The following is a 13,772-nucleotide window of genomic DNA, read 5'->3' as shown; positions in this document are numbered from 1 at the left end:
GGGGAAAAACCCTACCTTTCCCACCTGTATGCCCACCCCTTCCTCAAGGGCCTGCAAAGCAGAGCAGCTGGGCCATGGCTAAAGAACCCGTCCCCCTCTGCTGCTCCCTATCCACATGGATGCATGCTTTTGTCAGGCCGGATGCCCCCACTCCAGCCTGTGCCATGCTGGCAGGAAGAAGCTGTCAGCGAGGCCAGGAGCCGGCTCCCCTTCCACAACATCCATCCCCTGCCCCACCAAAAAGCAGCTGAGCAGTTGGCAGAAAGATTAATATTGTCCACTGCCACCCCAAGGGGAACCACCGGCACGTGGCCAGGCTGAGCCCTGCCATGCCTGGAGGCACGAGCATCCCCCCACCCCTGCACCGCCTGGGGACTCATCTTGATTTCGTCGGGGTGCAGAGCGTGTCCTCTAGGAAGGGGCTGCAACCAAAGCCCATCAGCTTTGCCCTGCCAGTGGCCAGCGCAAGAACGGCGTTCTCCAGCTCTGCGCTGATCTCCAGAAGAACACACCAGATGTGCCTTGGCTCGCGGGGACATCACGAGGCCATTGAGCTGCAGGGGGATGTTTCCCCTTTTCCACTCTGTGGCAACTTCACTGCACCGTGCCACAATTTCTCCAATAGGATGGGGAGCCCTGAGCCGCTCCCTCCACAAATCGCCGGGGACCTGAGGAAGCACCTCCTTGGCTGTGCTCTCTGCTCCATGCCAGGGCCACTGGGAAATGCTCTGGGGAATTCTTTGAGAGCCACGAGACACGAGCAGCTGCTGCTTGCGGGCATCCTGGATTCTACTGTGCAGAGGGATGGATCTCTGCTGTCTCCTGGGCCAGGTGGGGCTTCTGCACCCAAGAATGTTCTAAAAGGTCATCCAAGGATGGCCTGTCTGCAGGGTCCATGGATAAGCACCACCTGATCAGGTGCTGGCACTCTGCAGAGAGAAACCAGAAACTGCTGGTCAGCTCCTGTCCATGCTCTCCCAGATTTCACAGTGCCCACAGCACACTAAGAGTGCTCAGAGCTGTTCGCACAGCTTCCCATCCATCCTCTCTTCTGGAAGAGAGCAGCAGAGGCACACGTGCCGCCTCGTCCAGCTCAGCCCAGGAGATGAACCTCCTCCCCAGCTGCAACAGCAGGACACTTATGTGCCACCTGCCCTCTCCCAAAGCCGTTCTTGCTCCCGTGCCTTGAAGGCCCATCCCCACCTTGAGACACCCGGGGCGGGAAGAAGAGCTGTCCCCGGACGATGTCCTCTCTGCTTTTGAATGGAAGGTGCCTGCACACCAGCTGATAGAGCAGGATGCCCAGGGACCAGATGGTGGCTGGCTGGCCATGGTAGCGGCCAAAGAGGATCCACTCCGGTGGGTAGTACTCCCGCGTTCCTATGGCACACGGGCACAGCTCATCAGGCCAATGCTGATTGCTCCCTCCCTCCCAGCCAGCTCCTCAAAAGCCAGCCCCAGCTCCTGCCAAAATGCAACTTGGCTGCAGCCGGCTGAAGCAGCATTCCCCCTCCCTCCCTCCCTGTGTGTTCCACCTGTGGAAGCACAGGGGAGAAGCTCCACTGCCTGGCTGGGCCCCGGCTTTGGGCTCACCAGCCATCTGGGTGTAGAAGGTGTCCTGCAGGATCGTGCCGCAGCCAAAGTCGATGAGCTTCGCCTCGCCGGTGGCCAGGTCAACGAGCACGTTCTCGGCCTTGATGTCGCGGTGCAGGACGCCGCGGCTGGTGCAGTGCCGCACGGCCCCCAGCACCTGCCGGAACAGCGCCCGCGCCACGGGCTCTGGCAGGAACCCCCCCGCGTGCAGCAGGTGCCAGAGGTCCTGACAGCGCTCCGGACGCTCCATGACCAGCGCGAAGCCGTCGGGCAGCTCGAACCAGTCCAGGAGCCGCACGATGCCGCGGAAGCCGGGCCACGACGCCATCCAGAGCAGCACCAGCTCCAGGGGCACAAGGGCGCCGTCGTGCTGCGGGGGAGCCGCCATGCCGTCAGCGGCGCCGATGCTGCGCTCGCCTTCGCCACCCCCTGCCCGGCGCCACCGCAGCTCCCATTGCCCATGGCCCGGGACGCTGCGCGGCCCCCGCTCGCTCCACGCTCGCTCCCATCGCAGCGTCCCGGCTCCCACCCGGCCGGGCCTGGCCTTACCCCGCCCGCCACGCCCCGCCGCCTGCTCCCGCTGGCCCCGCTCACTCACCAGCCGCGCCCACTCCAAGACGCGGTCCCGGGACACTCGCTTGATGGCCACCTGCAAGCCAAGGCGAGCGGAGGGCTCAGCTCGCCGCCCGCCGCTCGCCGGTCGCCGCCCCCCTCCCCGCTCCGAGCCGGCCCCGTCTCTTACCGGGACGCCGTCGGCGAGCCGGGTCCCGGCGTAAACGCTGCCGAAGCCGCCGCTCCCCAGCAGCGGGCCCTCCCGGTACAGCTGCTCCAGGGGAGGCTTCTCCGCCCGTGCGGACGGCACCGCGCTCTCGGCATTCTGCCCGGGGCACCCGCCCGCCCCGGCCGCCGCTGCTTCCCGAGCCGCCCCGGGCTCCGGCGCCTCGGGGCCGGCGGCCGAACTGCCGGGCGGCGAGGCTCGCTCGGGGGAATGCGCCGGCGGCGGGGCGGGAGCCGGGCGGCTGCGGGCCAGCTGTGGGCGGAACCGCGGGAGGGGCCTCGGTCGGGGCCGGGTCAGCGCCAGGGCCCGCGCCAGGCGGAGCCAAGAGACGCTGCTGCTCCACCACCGCCACCAGTGCAGCGAGGAGCTCGTCCACAGGCTCTTCAAAAGGTGCCACAGGCGGTACGGACTGAGCCCCGCGGAGGCGGCACCGCGGCGTGCCCGACAGGGACGGGCAGGGGGCCGGCTCGCCCACGGCCGCCTTGCGGGGCGCGGCATGAGCCGGGCTGGGAGAGGCGCAACAAGGACGGGACCGAACGGGATCACAGGGAGTCTGAGAGGGAGAAGGGCACGGAGGGCGAGCGGGAACTCGAGCGGAAAACCGATCGAGACAGGCGCTGCTGCTGCTGCTGCTGCTGCTGCTGCTGCTGCTGCTGCTGCGGAGCCGCCGGAGCGCGCGGCCGTTCTGCCGTTGCCTCCGCGAACCCAACGGAGGAGCCGCCGCGCGCCCCGGGGAACACAGGAAACAAAGTAAGAATAAATGAAGCTAATTCCTATTAGAGAAATAGCCAAATAAAGCAGTGGAGGCGTAAAGAAGACTGTTGGCTTGTGGCTTTCTTGTTTGAGTGAGATGAAGCATTTTGTGGGGAAGAATTGCCTCTTCTGACAATTTTGCCAGTGTGGGCTGGAGCGGAGCTTTTAAATTTCAAGTAGCAAAGAGAAATCGTGTCAGTATTGTCATCCCTTTTCATTCTCTGCTGAGACACTTGCAGGCTGCCCAAAGACATCGTCTGCAATATGGAACTTGGACCCAAATGGATTGTTAAGTGTGTCTGGATGTCACCAAATCTATGGGAATGACAAAAACTCTCCAGCAATATTTTTAGTGTTAGAGAATCTAGGAACAATGATATTCTGACCACGATGTTGTTCTGGCCAGGATGTGAAACAGAAATAATTTAATCCACAGGTAGCCCTGGTGTGCACAGAAATTTTGTTTGTTTATTTCCTGTCAGTGTTAGTGGCAGAAGCATCCATTGCTCAGTTTGGGAAGGCTGACCCCTGACATGGACTCTCCTCAAGTGTGTCTCTGCCTCTGACACTAGAGAACACTGAGTGCCTTGAGAGCTCGTGTTGCCTGTGGAATGCTCCAGCTGACTGCCACCAGAAGCTGTGGACGTTCTTTTGGTATCTGATGCAGAAAAGGAGTTCTCCATAATACCATGCTACTTAAACCCACATTGGGATGCGGCTGTGTAGTGGCTCACCATGGAGCAGATTGCCTGCTTTGTCACTGCCAGCCCTGCTGATCCTGCAAGGGACCCTAGTGTATCCCATGCCTGTTTTGCCTGCAAGCAAAGCTTGCCTTGCCTTAGTAGTGTGGAGTAAATAGAGAAGTAATAAAATGGACAATTAAACAAGTTACTTTGGAGGAGATCCTCCTGCTTTCACACATCAGCCCTGCACCTCATGCTCCGTATCCTAGTTTGAATGGACAGGTGTGTGCTAGGGAAAAAGCAGGACCTTCCCTTGAAATGGAGAAAGTAAAATCCTTCCCACTGAGTCAGTATAATTTTGAAATCAAGAGGTTCTCAGGGAAAGATAGGGGGACAGGAAGAACAGTTCTCTACTAAATCTACAACAAGGCCAATCTAAACAACAATAACTATGAAATTAACAGGAACCCAGTCACAGTTCCTTTGGTTGTGTGCTCTTTTCCCCCCTGGTGCAGTTACCATCGCCATTGGCAGTGAGCTCTGGCAGGTTCCCAGTGGACAGGGCAGGTGTGAGGATCCCTGCACAGCTGCAGGAGAGCTGGGGGTGATGGCAGCTGTGTCCCAGATGGGAAGGGTGGAGGAGAGACTCTGCTCACGAATCCTTGGAGCAGTGTCGGTCCCAGTGCTCCAACAGGATGCTTGGAGATAGCAAACTGAAGCAGGACAGCATCCTGCCAGGGGTGTGAGGTCCAACACCAGAAGAGGCAGCTCCTGGCACTGGGATGGCGCGGTGAGGTTTTCCAGCTGCCTTCCTCCTTCCAGAGCCAAAAAGGGGTGAGTACCAGTAACTGCCCCCCCACCCTCCTTTACCTGCTTCGAATCTCGTGGCCTTGGCCCCCTTCCCCACACTGGCCCCGCCCTCCCAGAGAAACTCACAAAATCAGGGAGGCTCTCCCTTCCCCATCTCAAGCTCTCAAGGACCTGGCCACCCTTAGCATGTCAATGGGAAAAAATATAAAACTATAAAATATAAAAAAACAAAACATACCACCAAAAATATACACAATAAAAAATATAACAACAAAATTATTAAGATAGAATCAAAATATATTTATTGAAACCTACAGATAACTATCAGAACATATGTACATCTGGAACTATACAGGCTAATGCATAAATCCTTGTCTTCAAACGCTCTTTGGATAGGCAGCAGCTTCTTCCTGGGCTTGGAGGAAAGAGCTCTTCTGGACAGCAGGAAAGGACTTTGTGGGTAAATGCACAAAAGAATGTCCAGAGAAAACTTGGTGGAAACACAGGAGCCAGGCAGGTCTGCAAAATGGAGACACAAAATGTAACAGAGGCTGCAATGCAAACCTAAAGCATCTGAAGCTCCATATTTCATAGAACACATTTCTTGGAAATTCATAAATAGCTGCACAGGGAAACATTCTCCTACCATCACCCTCTGGAGGCAGGCCAGGGGCACACCCTGAGCCACTTCCACAGATCTCCCAGGGGAACTCCATGGCCTCTGGGCTGCTCTGGGACAGCAGGGAGCCCAGAGCCCTGTGCTTCCCAGCAATGGCTCAGCTGCACATGCAGCCTCCTGCTCCTCTCCCTGCCCCACAGCTCAGCAGCCCTACAGCTCCACGGGGCACTGGCAGCAGCACAGTAATGGCAGGGGGCACCTGCAGGGCACAACTGCTCCCTGGCAATGTGCACAGGCTCTCCAGGCTGGCACAAGACCCTTCCTCCCACCAGAGAGCGGCCCAGCTCCCACCTTACCTCGGTGGGAGGCTTGAGCCATGCTAGTCCTTCACTTTGTCCTCAATCCAGAGTGTCTTCAGGCCCCTGAGCATGCCATGACTAGGAAGGGCAGTGGAGAGAGCAGTGGCAGATGCACACCCTTCCTGAGTATTTTGTCAATTTTGGCCCAGCTAAAAGGTCAGAACCGCAGGTGTCCATCTCAGCACTTGGTCAACTTGCTGGAGAACATCAAGCCTTCACCAGCCCAGGATGTTGGAGAGGTTTTCCTGGACATGTGGGGGCTGGCTGGCAGCACGCTTCTTCAGCTTGGTGCCCATCACCTCGTAGAGGGCAGAGGCGAGCCTGGTGACCACCGTGCGCACATTGGCGCTGCGGACAGGCAGCGCCTTGTTCTCCAGGAAGGACCAGAGCACGGGCAGGGCGTAGCGCTGGACCACTTCAGGGCTCCTGGCATAAACCCCTTCCACAAGCACTGCCGGGACAGAGACACAAGCTTCTGAAACAACAACCTTAATGCAAACAAGGATCCACCTCGAGATTTGCTTCTTGGAAGCCTCTCTGGCTAAGAGCAGCGAAATAGCACACAGAGCCCAACGATCCAGAAATGGCCAAAGCAGCTGATCCTCCCCAAAATAGAACCACCAACACCTCAGGAGTACTGTCTCCAAACAAATACTTGCACCTGTGGCAGAACTTGTACCTTTACTGGATCATTTCACAACCTGTTTCAACATCAAGAATGACTAAAATGTCAACTTCCCTTTCATTTCCATTAGGAAGTTGTCTAAACCCACACTGAAGATTTGGAAATGCACCATGGAGATTCAATTGAAAGGTTTCTAAGAAAAAGGACAATTCCATCTTTGTGACCCTTGATGTCAAAGTGCCAGAATCCAATCTGGCTCTTCCCTTTGCTCAGTGGCACACAGCAAAGGGCACTATTAGACCACACTTCCAAACTCCAGCCCACCAGACATGGGTGCTGCTTGACAGCTGGATTAGAAACATCAGTGACTAGCTGCTGTCTTTGGCACAATGCTTTTGTGCCTTCCAACAAACAGCTGCTTCAAACCTCAGGGTGTCTTAGGTAATTACCCAGACCTCATTGCTGTGGCATTTGTGCATCTCCACATTTTAATGTCATTCCCCCTCCCAATGTTAATGGCATTTTTCTTGCAATGTGCACTGCAATAGTAGAATGTAGAGTGAAAAATGCAACACAGATGAATGAAATTTAACCACAACACGAGTGTCTTCTCCCTTTCTCTCTGAAGCCTACTCCCTGCTCAATTTCTGAACTGAACTTTGTCAAACACAGACAAAACATTGACAACCAACAGGCTCCTTGCATGGCAGATGTGGCTGAGACATCAAAACCAGAAATGCTCTGGACACCATTCATATTTTCTGATCAGGCAAAATGTTATGCAGTAACCACTTCTTATTCTGTGGTGGAAGAGACTTCATTTTCTCTATGCTCGCAATCCACCAGCAATCATCAACATTTAAACACTTCCTGAAAGTGCCCAAAACCAATTCTGCCAAGCAGGAAAAGGGTTATGGCATCCATTTCAAAATGGATGTTAATTTCAGTTAAAATCCAATTCAAGACACTGATCACAATGGAACTTGAGAAAACATTGTTTGTTCCCACTAAATCTCAGAGAGAACATCTGCTCTTCCTAAAAGAGTCCTAATTTATGTTTATTTCCATTATTTCAAGAAGAGATCAAAATATCTCCAAAACTAAATTCCCTCTTCCTAGACATCTACTTTATCCCAATGCCCTTTCAAGGGCTTTTGACATTCTCAATCACCGAACACTGAGCATTTGAGATTGCTGAAGAAGACACAACATCTATGAAACCTTGCATTTAAAGATGCTGGCACACTTAGCAGTGCATTTAGACCCCGTTAAAGCAAGGCTGTAAATCATCTTGTCCACTATATAGAGAGATTATCACTTTTCCAATCCTGGGCTGTTGCTGACATAGCAAGCTCCTCTGAGGAATCAATTATCAGCTGCATTTGTAGCATTTTGGACAGCACTAACACAGGAAGACACTGTTTGCACACTCTGAAATGCTCAGTCCAATGCCACTTTGACAGCACAGGCAGGGAGCCTCAGCACTCTGCTTCTGCCCCTCTGGCCCCAAAGGCTGCCTTGCACCAAATCCGTGCCCCTAATCTGGGTGCTGAGTTTTGACCTAAGCTGTGACCCCCAGGCACTGCAGGGTTCAGTCTCAAAACTTTTCAAGAGCAAGATGAGAATTCTGTGAGGACAAAACAAACGGATTGCCTGAAACAGCACTTGCTACATTTTCCCTAAAGGACCAGAGATGACCCTGAGCTCCCAAGAGAAGAGCCAGCTCGGGTATTTTTAACCCCTCCCTTTCCTGGAGGTGGGCTCTGAGATGCCCCAGTGAGAGCTCGGCCCCAAGGCCGAGCGCCACCCCCGTGCCAGGTACTGCACACCTCTGCAGCAGCCAGGGAAAACCTGCCAAACACAGCTGCCATGGGCATTGGGCAGGAGGGACAAGCTCAGCACCTCCTGATTTGGAGCAGCTACTCTACTGTCTATTGCCAGGAATGCCCTGGAAATGCTCCCTGGGGAGACCTCTTGGCTTAGCAGAGGCCATACCTGTGATACGCTCTGTCACATCCAGCAGAGCTTGGCCACTCAGCTGACTCCATTGGTGGCTGAACTCTTTCATCAGTGCTACTTTATCTACAAGAGAAACACACGTTTCTGCTCACTCTTCTGAGGTCCTAGGAGAAAGGAGAGTGGGGAGGGGAAGGGCAGGGGCAGCCCCAATTTATAAAATCAAGTAATTTTCTGCTAATGTACTTCTTTCCTTCCAGCCTACTTGAGGGGGGGGTTAAATTCCCAAAGAAAACCTCTCCGTTCACATTTGTCAATGCAAAGTTGTCTGCTGCACCGGGAGCTGTGTTAAACATTTCAGATCAAGGACCTCAAGAGTTCAATCACACGTAAGCAGTGAAAAGGTTTTGAACTCCAGAGCAAACAGGAAGAAGCCCAGACTTGGGATACACAAAGGCACAGAGTCAGGCAGTTCAGGAGTTCGCAGAGCAGATGAGGTGGAGAAAGTGGAAACTCCCCTTGAAGATCTGCCTCTTCAACACTCCATTTGTCAGGCATATTTCTCCCGAGCAGCATTTTCAGTGCTGACATAAATCTCTGTGACAAAGGAATTTAGAGCAGTCCTTGCCTGTGTAGGTATTTGCCACAGCCATCCTGCCCCATGAAAACAACATGTGGAACAAGACATCACTGACAGCTGGATTTCTATCTGCTTGTTTTAAGGAAATGCACTTGGTGAATCATAAGTGTCCCATTTGAAAAAAGAAGACAAATGGGAAAGGTGGAACGGAGGCAGCTAATGCCTATAATGTGGAGCCTTCCAGGGGGCTGCTCTGCAGGAGCCATGATGGGCCAGTGTCCCTTCTTGGCAACAGCAAAGCTATTCATTTGGGAAATCTAATGGGGTCCAAGCAAACTCCAAAATCCCCTTTGCCTCTGAATTGTAGCAAAGCTGTAGTCCAGGACCTCCTCTCCAGACAAGCAGCACAGAGCCAAGGGCTCCTGGCACTTGTGGGAAATGCTGATGCACATTCAAGCCTCTTGGGGGACTGGTGCCTAAGGACTGCACCCCCACAGCTTCTGGTGGATGTCAGCTGGAGTGTTCCACGGGCAACAAGAGCTCTCATGGCACTCAGTGTTCTCTTGTGTCAGAGAGGCAGAGACACAGTTGAGGAGAGTCCATGTCAGCCTTACCAAAATGAGAAACGGATTTTTCCAGCGCTTTCACAGCTGCAGCATGAACCCCGGTATCCTTTGAGTTCAGACTCTTTAGTATTCCTTCCACTAAACGGACAATCACGGGGTTCAAGGCATCTTCCAGGATGGCTATCATTTCTGCCAGCACGTCCAGCGCCATCTGCTTCACTCTCTTGTGCGTGTCAGATATTCTCAGGACAAAATGATCAAAAATCTGTGAAGAGAACAAGCAGCAAGAAAGCTGGATTAAAATGTCCTTGTTTGGAGAGGGGATGTAGAAATGAGCATTCAATACCCGAGAAGGTTACACACCATCTTTACCAAGTGCAATAGAGACAAGAATGGAAACGAGTAGCCACAGTTGTGTTTGTGCAAGACAGGATGGAGTTTGGAGAAGTATCTCTGTAAAAACATTTGGGTTATACCAACCCAGCCTGATACTTCTCTTCCCCATTCAAAGCCATTTTTCATCAAGAGAAGAATTGCCATGCTTTCAGTGGCTGGATTCCTTTCATTGAACCCAGCTGGGAGTAGGAGACAGCAAAGGTTAGAGCAGTGGAAAATTCTGTCATCATGTGATGAACAACATCAATAGGCACCTGCCAGACAAATACAGCTGGACTGAAAGAACTTGTCCTGCATGCTGGACCTGAATTAAATTTGTTTGGGTAAGAGGGACCAGCCTGTCCCAACAAGGCAGGATGTAGTGCCAAGACAGACTGAATTAACTTCATTGCTACAGGCTTGGGAGAGGAGCTGAAGGGAAGGAACAGTGAAGATACCCTACATACCTGGACAATGTTTGTGGTGATGAGCTTGGGGCTGTTTTTGCACAGGTCTAGGAGGAGTGCCACTCCTTCCATCCGTGTCTCAAACCCCTTGGCTTCCAGGAGATCATCAAGCTTCTGGAGCATCTCCATTTCATCCACAGCTGGAGGCAACGTGACCTGGACTTTTGGATGGTGTAGGAGGCGTCCATCCGAGGTCGACTTCACCCTGGAAAATAAAAGCAAATGATGGCTTGTTGGTGATAATACCTGCAGATAATTGTGAGCAAAACATCCAGAGGTGATTTACTCATGCTGTGATTTCAAGCTAGAGAATCATGAGGCTCTGAAAACAGCATGGACTTCAAGACAATCATTACGGGAGACAATCTACAAATATTATTAATGCAGATATAGGCATTTTTTATCAAAGAAAATTTATAGAGTAAGGAAAGAATCAGTGGCACAGGCCATCTCTCCAGAAAGATTTTCCTGACGAAGAGAAATGTCAAGCTTGTTGTGTGCTTTGTCACATCTAACAAAAGTGCTCAGTACCGTTGACTAGAAGGAAATGTGGCCTGGGGCTTCTTTGACACATGGCTCCTCATCTTCACAGGGCTCTTGACACATGGGCGTTCACCCTTCTGCTCTTCCATCCCCTACAAGGACACAGAGAAACCCCACCAACATTTCGAATATAGAATAGGAAACTGCTTAAAAACACAAGTTAGAACCAGGATCACTGCTACCAAGGCTTAGGGAAATATTTGCAAACCTACAGAAGGAAACAGACCAGAGATTCAGTGATGCCAACTCTTTGTTTGCAATAGCCCAAGGCAGGTTATGGGTGCTGCCATAGTGAGCAGCAGTTTAAACTCCCCAATTCATGAGTCTCGAGCATAAATGGGAATAATGGAAACTGGTAGGCACCAAGAGATCTTATAGGAAAAAGCAGAAAAATTAGGACTCTTTGGGGTGGGCCAATTTTGTTGGAAGGTGATTTGGTTCAACACTCGCTCTCCCTGTTTGTGCACAAAGGACACGCTCCCTTCTATAATGTAGATAAAAACAATGAAAGTCCCCCCCCAGACAAATGATTTTCCTCTGGATGCTGCTGGATTCACCAAGCTTCTTCCAGCTCCACAGGGCTTGACAGCAGGGCAGTATTCCCAAAAGACAGACGGTAATTGTAGCAATTAGGATTGACTGGGACATCTGCTGCAGTTTTGGAAATTCTCTTGGCACTACTGCTTCCAGTGTCTTTTGCAAAGACTCTGTTCTCCTCAGAAGCACTTTTCTCACTTCATTGCTTTACTGGGAGCAGAGCAGGGACAGCAGGGTGGGGAGTTATGCTTAAATGTAAACCCACTTTCTTCTCTTCCCCTTTCCTCTTTGTGACCAATAGTCAAAATATTCAAAGCCCCACTTTTCCCCTAAGAATATCAGCTCCTTTGTGGTCTGCAGATGAACAGGCTGGGGATTAACAGCTCATTCCCAGGAGCAAAATGATTGAGCAGAAGGGGAATGAGATAAAGACAGATTAGGTATGTTTGATGTCCTATTAGCTGTGGCTATACTTGCACAAAGGAGACATTTCTCCTGCCAAGCACATACTTTCTTCTTTATTCTTCTCAGAATATCTTCCAGGTCACAGGCAGGAATGGATCGCTCCAAAAGCATTTTACATTTTGGATGATTTATCAACATCTTCACCATCTCCTGTCCATAATGCCTATGGAAGGAAGGAAGGAGGGAAGGAAGAAAGGAGGAAGGGAGGAAGGGAGGAAGGGAGGAAGGATTCCAGGAAGGAAGGATTCCAGGAAGGAAGGAAGGATTCCAGGAAGGAAGGAAGGATTCCAGGAAGGAAGGAAGGATTCCAGGAAGGAAGGAAGGAAGGATTCCAGGAAGGAAGGATTCCCGGAAGGAAGGAAGGATTACAGGAAGGAAGGAAGGATTCCAGGAAGGATTCCAGGAAGGAAGGAAGGATTCCAGGAAGGAAGGAAGGATTCCAGGAAGGAAGGAAGGATTCCAGGAAGGATTCCAGGAAGGAAGGATTCCAGGAAGGAAGCAAGGAAGGAAGGAAGGATATCGAACAAACAAAGGAAACCTGTTAACAGAAGAGGCTGATACCTTAATGTCATCCGTTGCAATCCTTGCATGAGATGGCATTACCTACTCAGCAAAGTGAGAGAAAAATATCATTTCACTCTGAAACTGTGGGTGTGCTTCTGTGGGATCAAAGGATCCCAGGGAACAAGTGAAACACATCTGTTTTGTTGTCAGATCCCATTAGAAGTACCTTGCTGCCATTGCTCAATAATTTGCCTTCCATTAACTGGCAGAGAATCCAGCACAAAACACCTCAGGCCTCCTATTGACTATTCTATATGTGTGCAGAGCAGCAGCTAGTTGCTCCTGTATTTTTGGCAGCTATTAATTGAATCATCAAAGTAAGGGGATTTGGGTGGCTTGGGTTGATTTTGCCACTAGGAAACCAGTTTTCCTCCAGAAGAAATTTAGAGGTCATTGAGCCACAGACAACAGCATTCTAGAAAGCTGCAGAAGAGGTTTAGACAGACTGAATACATTAGCCCTGAAATACTTCTAGAAAAGTTTTAAGTTAACGAGAAAGATCTGCTTTGGGTCTTTCAGTGATGAACATGAGGCAACATTTTGGCTCTGTGTTGTGCACCTAAGATCAAACAAAACTGTTTGACTGCCAAATCTGAGCTCTTTTGATCTCAGGAAAGAATCCTTCAAGTCACAGGAAGTTGGCAATGCTCCTTCTTGCTGGACAACCTCCGCTTACCCACTACAGTCATTTCCCCAGGTAATCCAGAGCAGTGGTCACAGCACCAAGGCTGACAGAGCTCGAGAAGTGTTTGGACAATGCTCTTGGGCACATGGAGTGACTCTTGGCATGTCCTGCACATGGCTGGCAGCTGGACTCCATGGCCCCAATGGACCCCATACAACTCCGGGTATTCCATGCCTCTATGGCCCTTATCCACACCGTGAGGTAACTTAATATTGCCTTTCGTTACCACTCTTTTGTGGTTTTACCTTTCTAGACAGACACAAGGCAGTTTTCCTGCGTGAGGAGGTGAAATGAAGATGGTTACCTTGTGTCCTTGTGGCAGTCCTGAGCAAGCGTCCCTGCCGCGTGCGCCAGCCTCTCAGCCCTGGGTGTGCCTGCGAGCTTCGTGACTCCAATTTTCTCCATCAAGGACAGCAGCAGTTGCGCCGCACACTTCCGCACCTGGGCGTGGCGGCTCCTGGCAAGAGGAGAGCAAACACTGGGGCACAGGGAGAAGGAGCAACAGCAGCACAGGCCTTGGCCAGAGCGTGCTCCCTGCCACTGCTGCGGGAAGGAGGCCTGGCTTCTCCCTGCAGCTTCAGACACCTGTAGAAGCTTCTGTCCTCAGAGAAACTCAAATTAGCATTGGACACAAGGACTGTCTGCAAGGAAGACGGAGAAATTCAGTCTCCCTGCACGACCTGATACTCAGTGTCTTTGCCACAATTTCCACTGAGAAAGATAAAAAAATAGATTACATATGAATTCTTTAGAAATGAAAGACCATTCATGCTAACCTATCAGAGGGCACCCATTACACAGAGCTGCAGCAGGA

General features: G+C 51.8%; 1 protein-coding gene across 1 annotated transcript; it reads right to left on the bottom strand.

Annotated features, from left to right (window-relative positions):
* Positions 1–810: 810 nt before the first annotated feature.
* On the bottom strand, positions 811–2,440 carry LOC134042274 (serine/threonine-protein kinase pim-1-like; the record flags this gene model as incomplete). The annotated part of the gene is made up of 5 exons (XM_062489449.1): positions 811–929; positions 1,204–1,380; positions 1,594–1,963; positions 2,192–2,242; positions 2,336–2,440. Coding segments are annotated over 5 exons (822 nt in total), but the record flags the coding sequence as incomplete, so codon positions are not given.
* Positions 2,441–13,772: the final 11,332 nt, after the last annotated feature.

Source organism: Cinclus cinclus, chromosome 3 (genome assembly GCF_963662255.1).
Source record: "Cinclus cinclus chromosome 3, bCinCin1.1, whole genome shotgun sequence".
NCBI lineage: Eukaryota > Metazoa > Chordata > Aves > Passeriformes > Cinclidae > Cinclus > Cinclus cinclus.
Note: the sequence above shows the minus strand (reverse complement) of the source record. Positions and strands in the feature narration are given on the sequence as shown.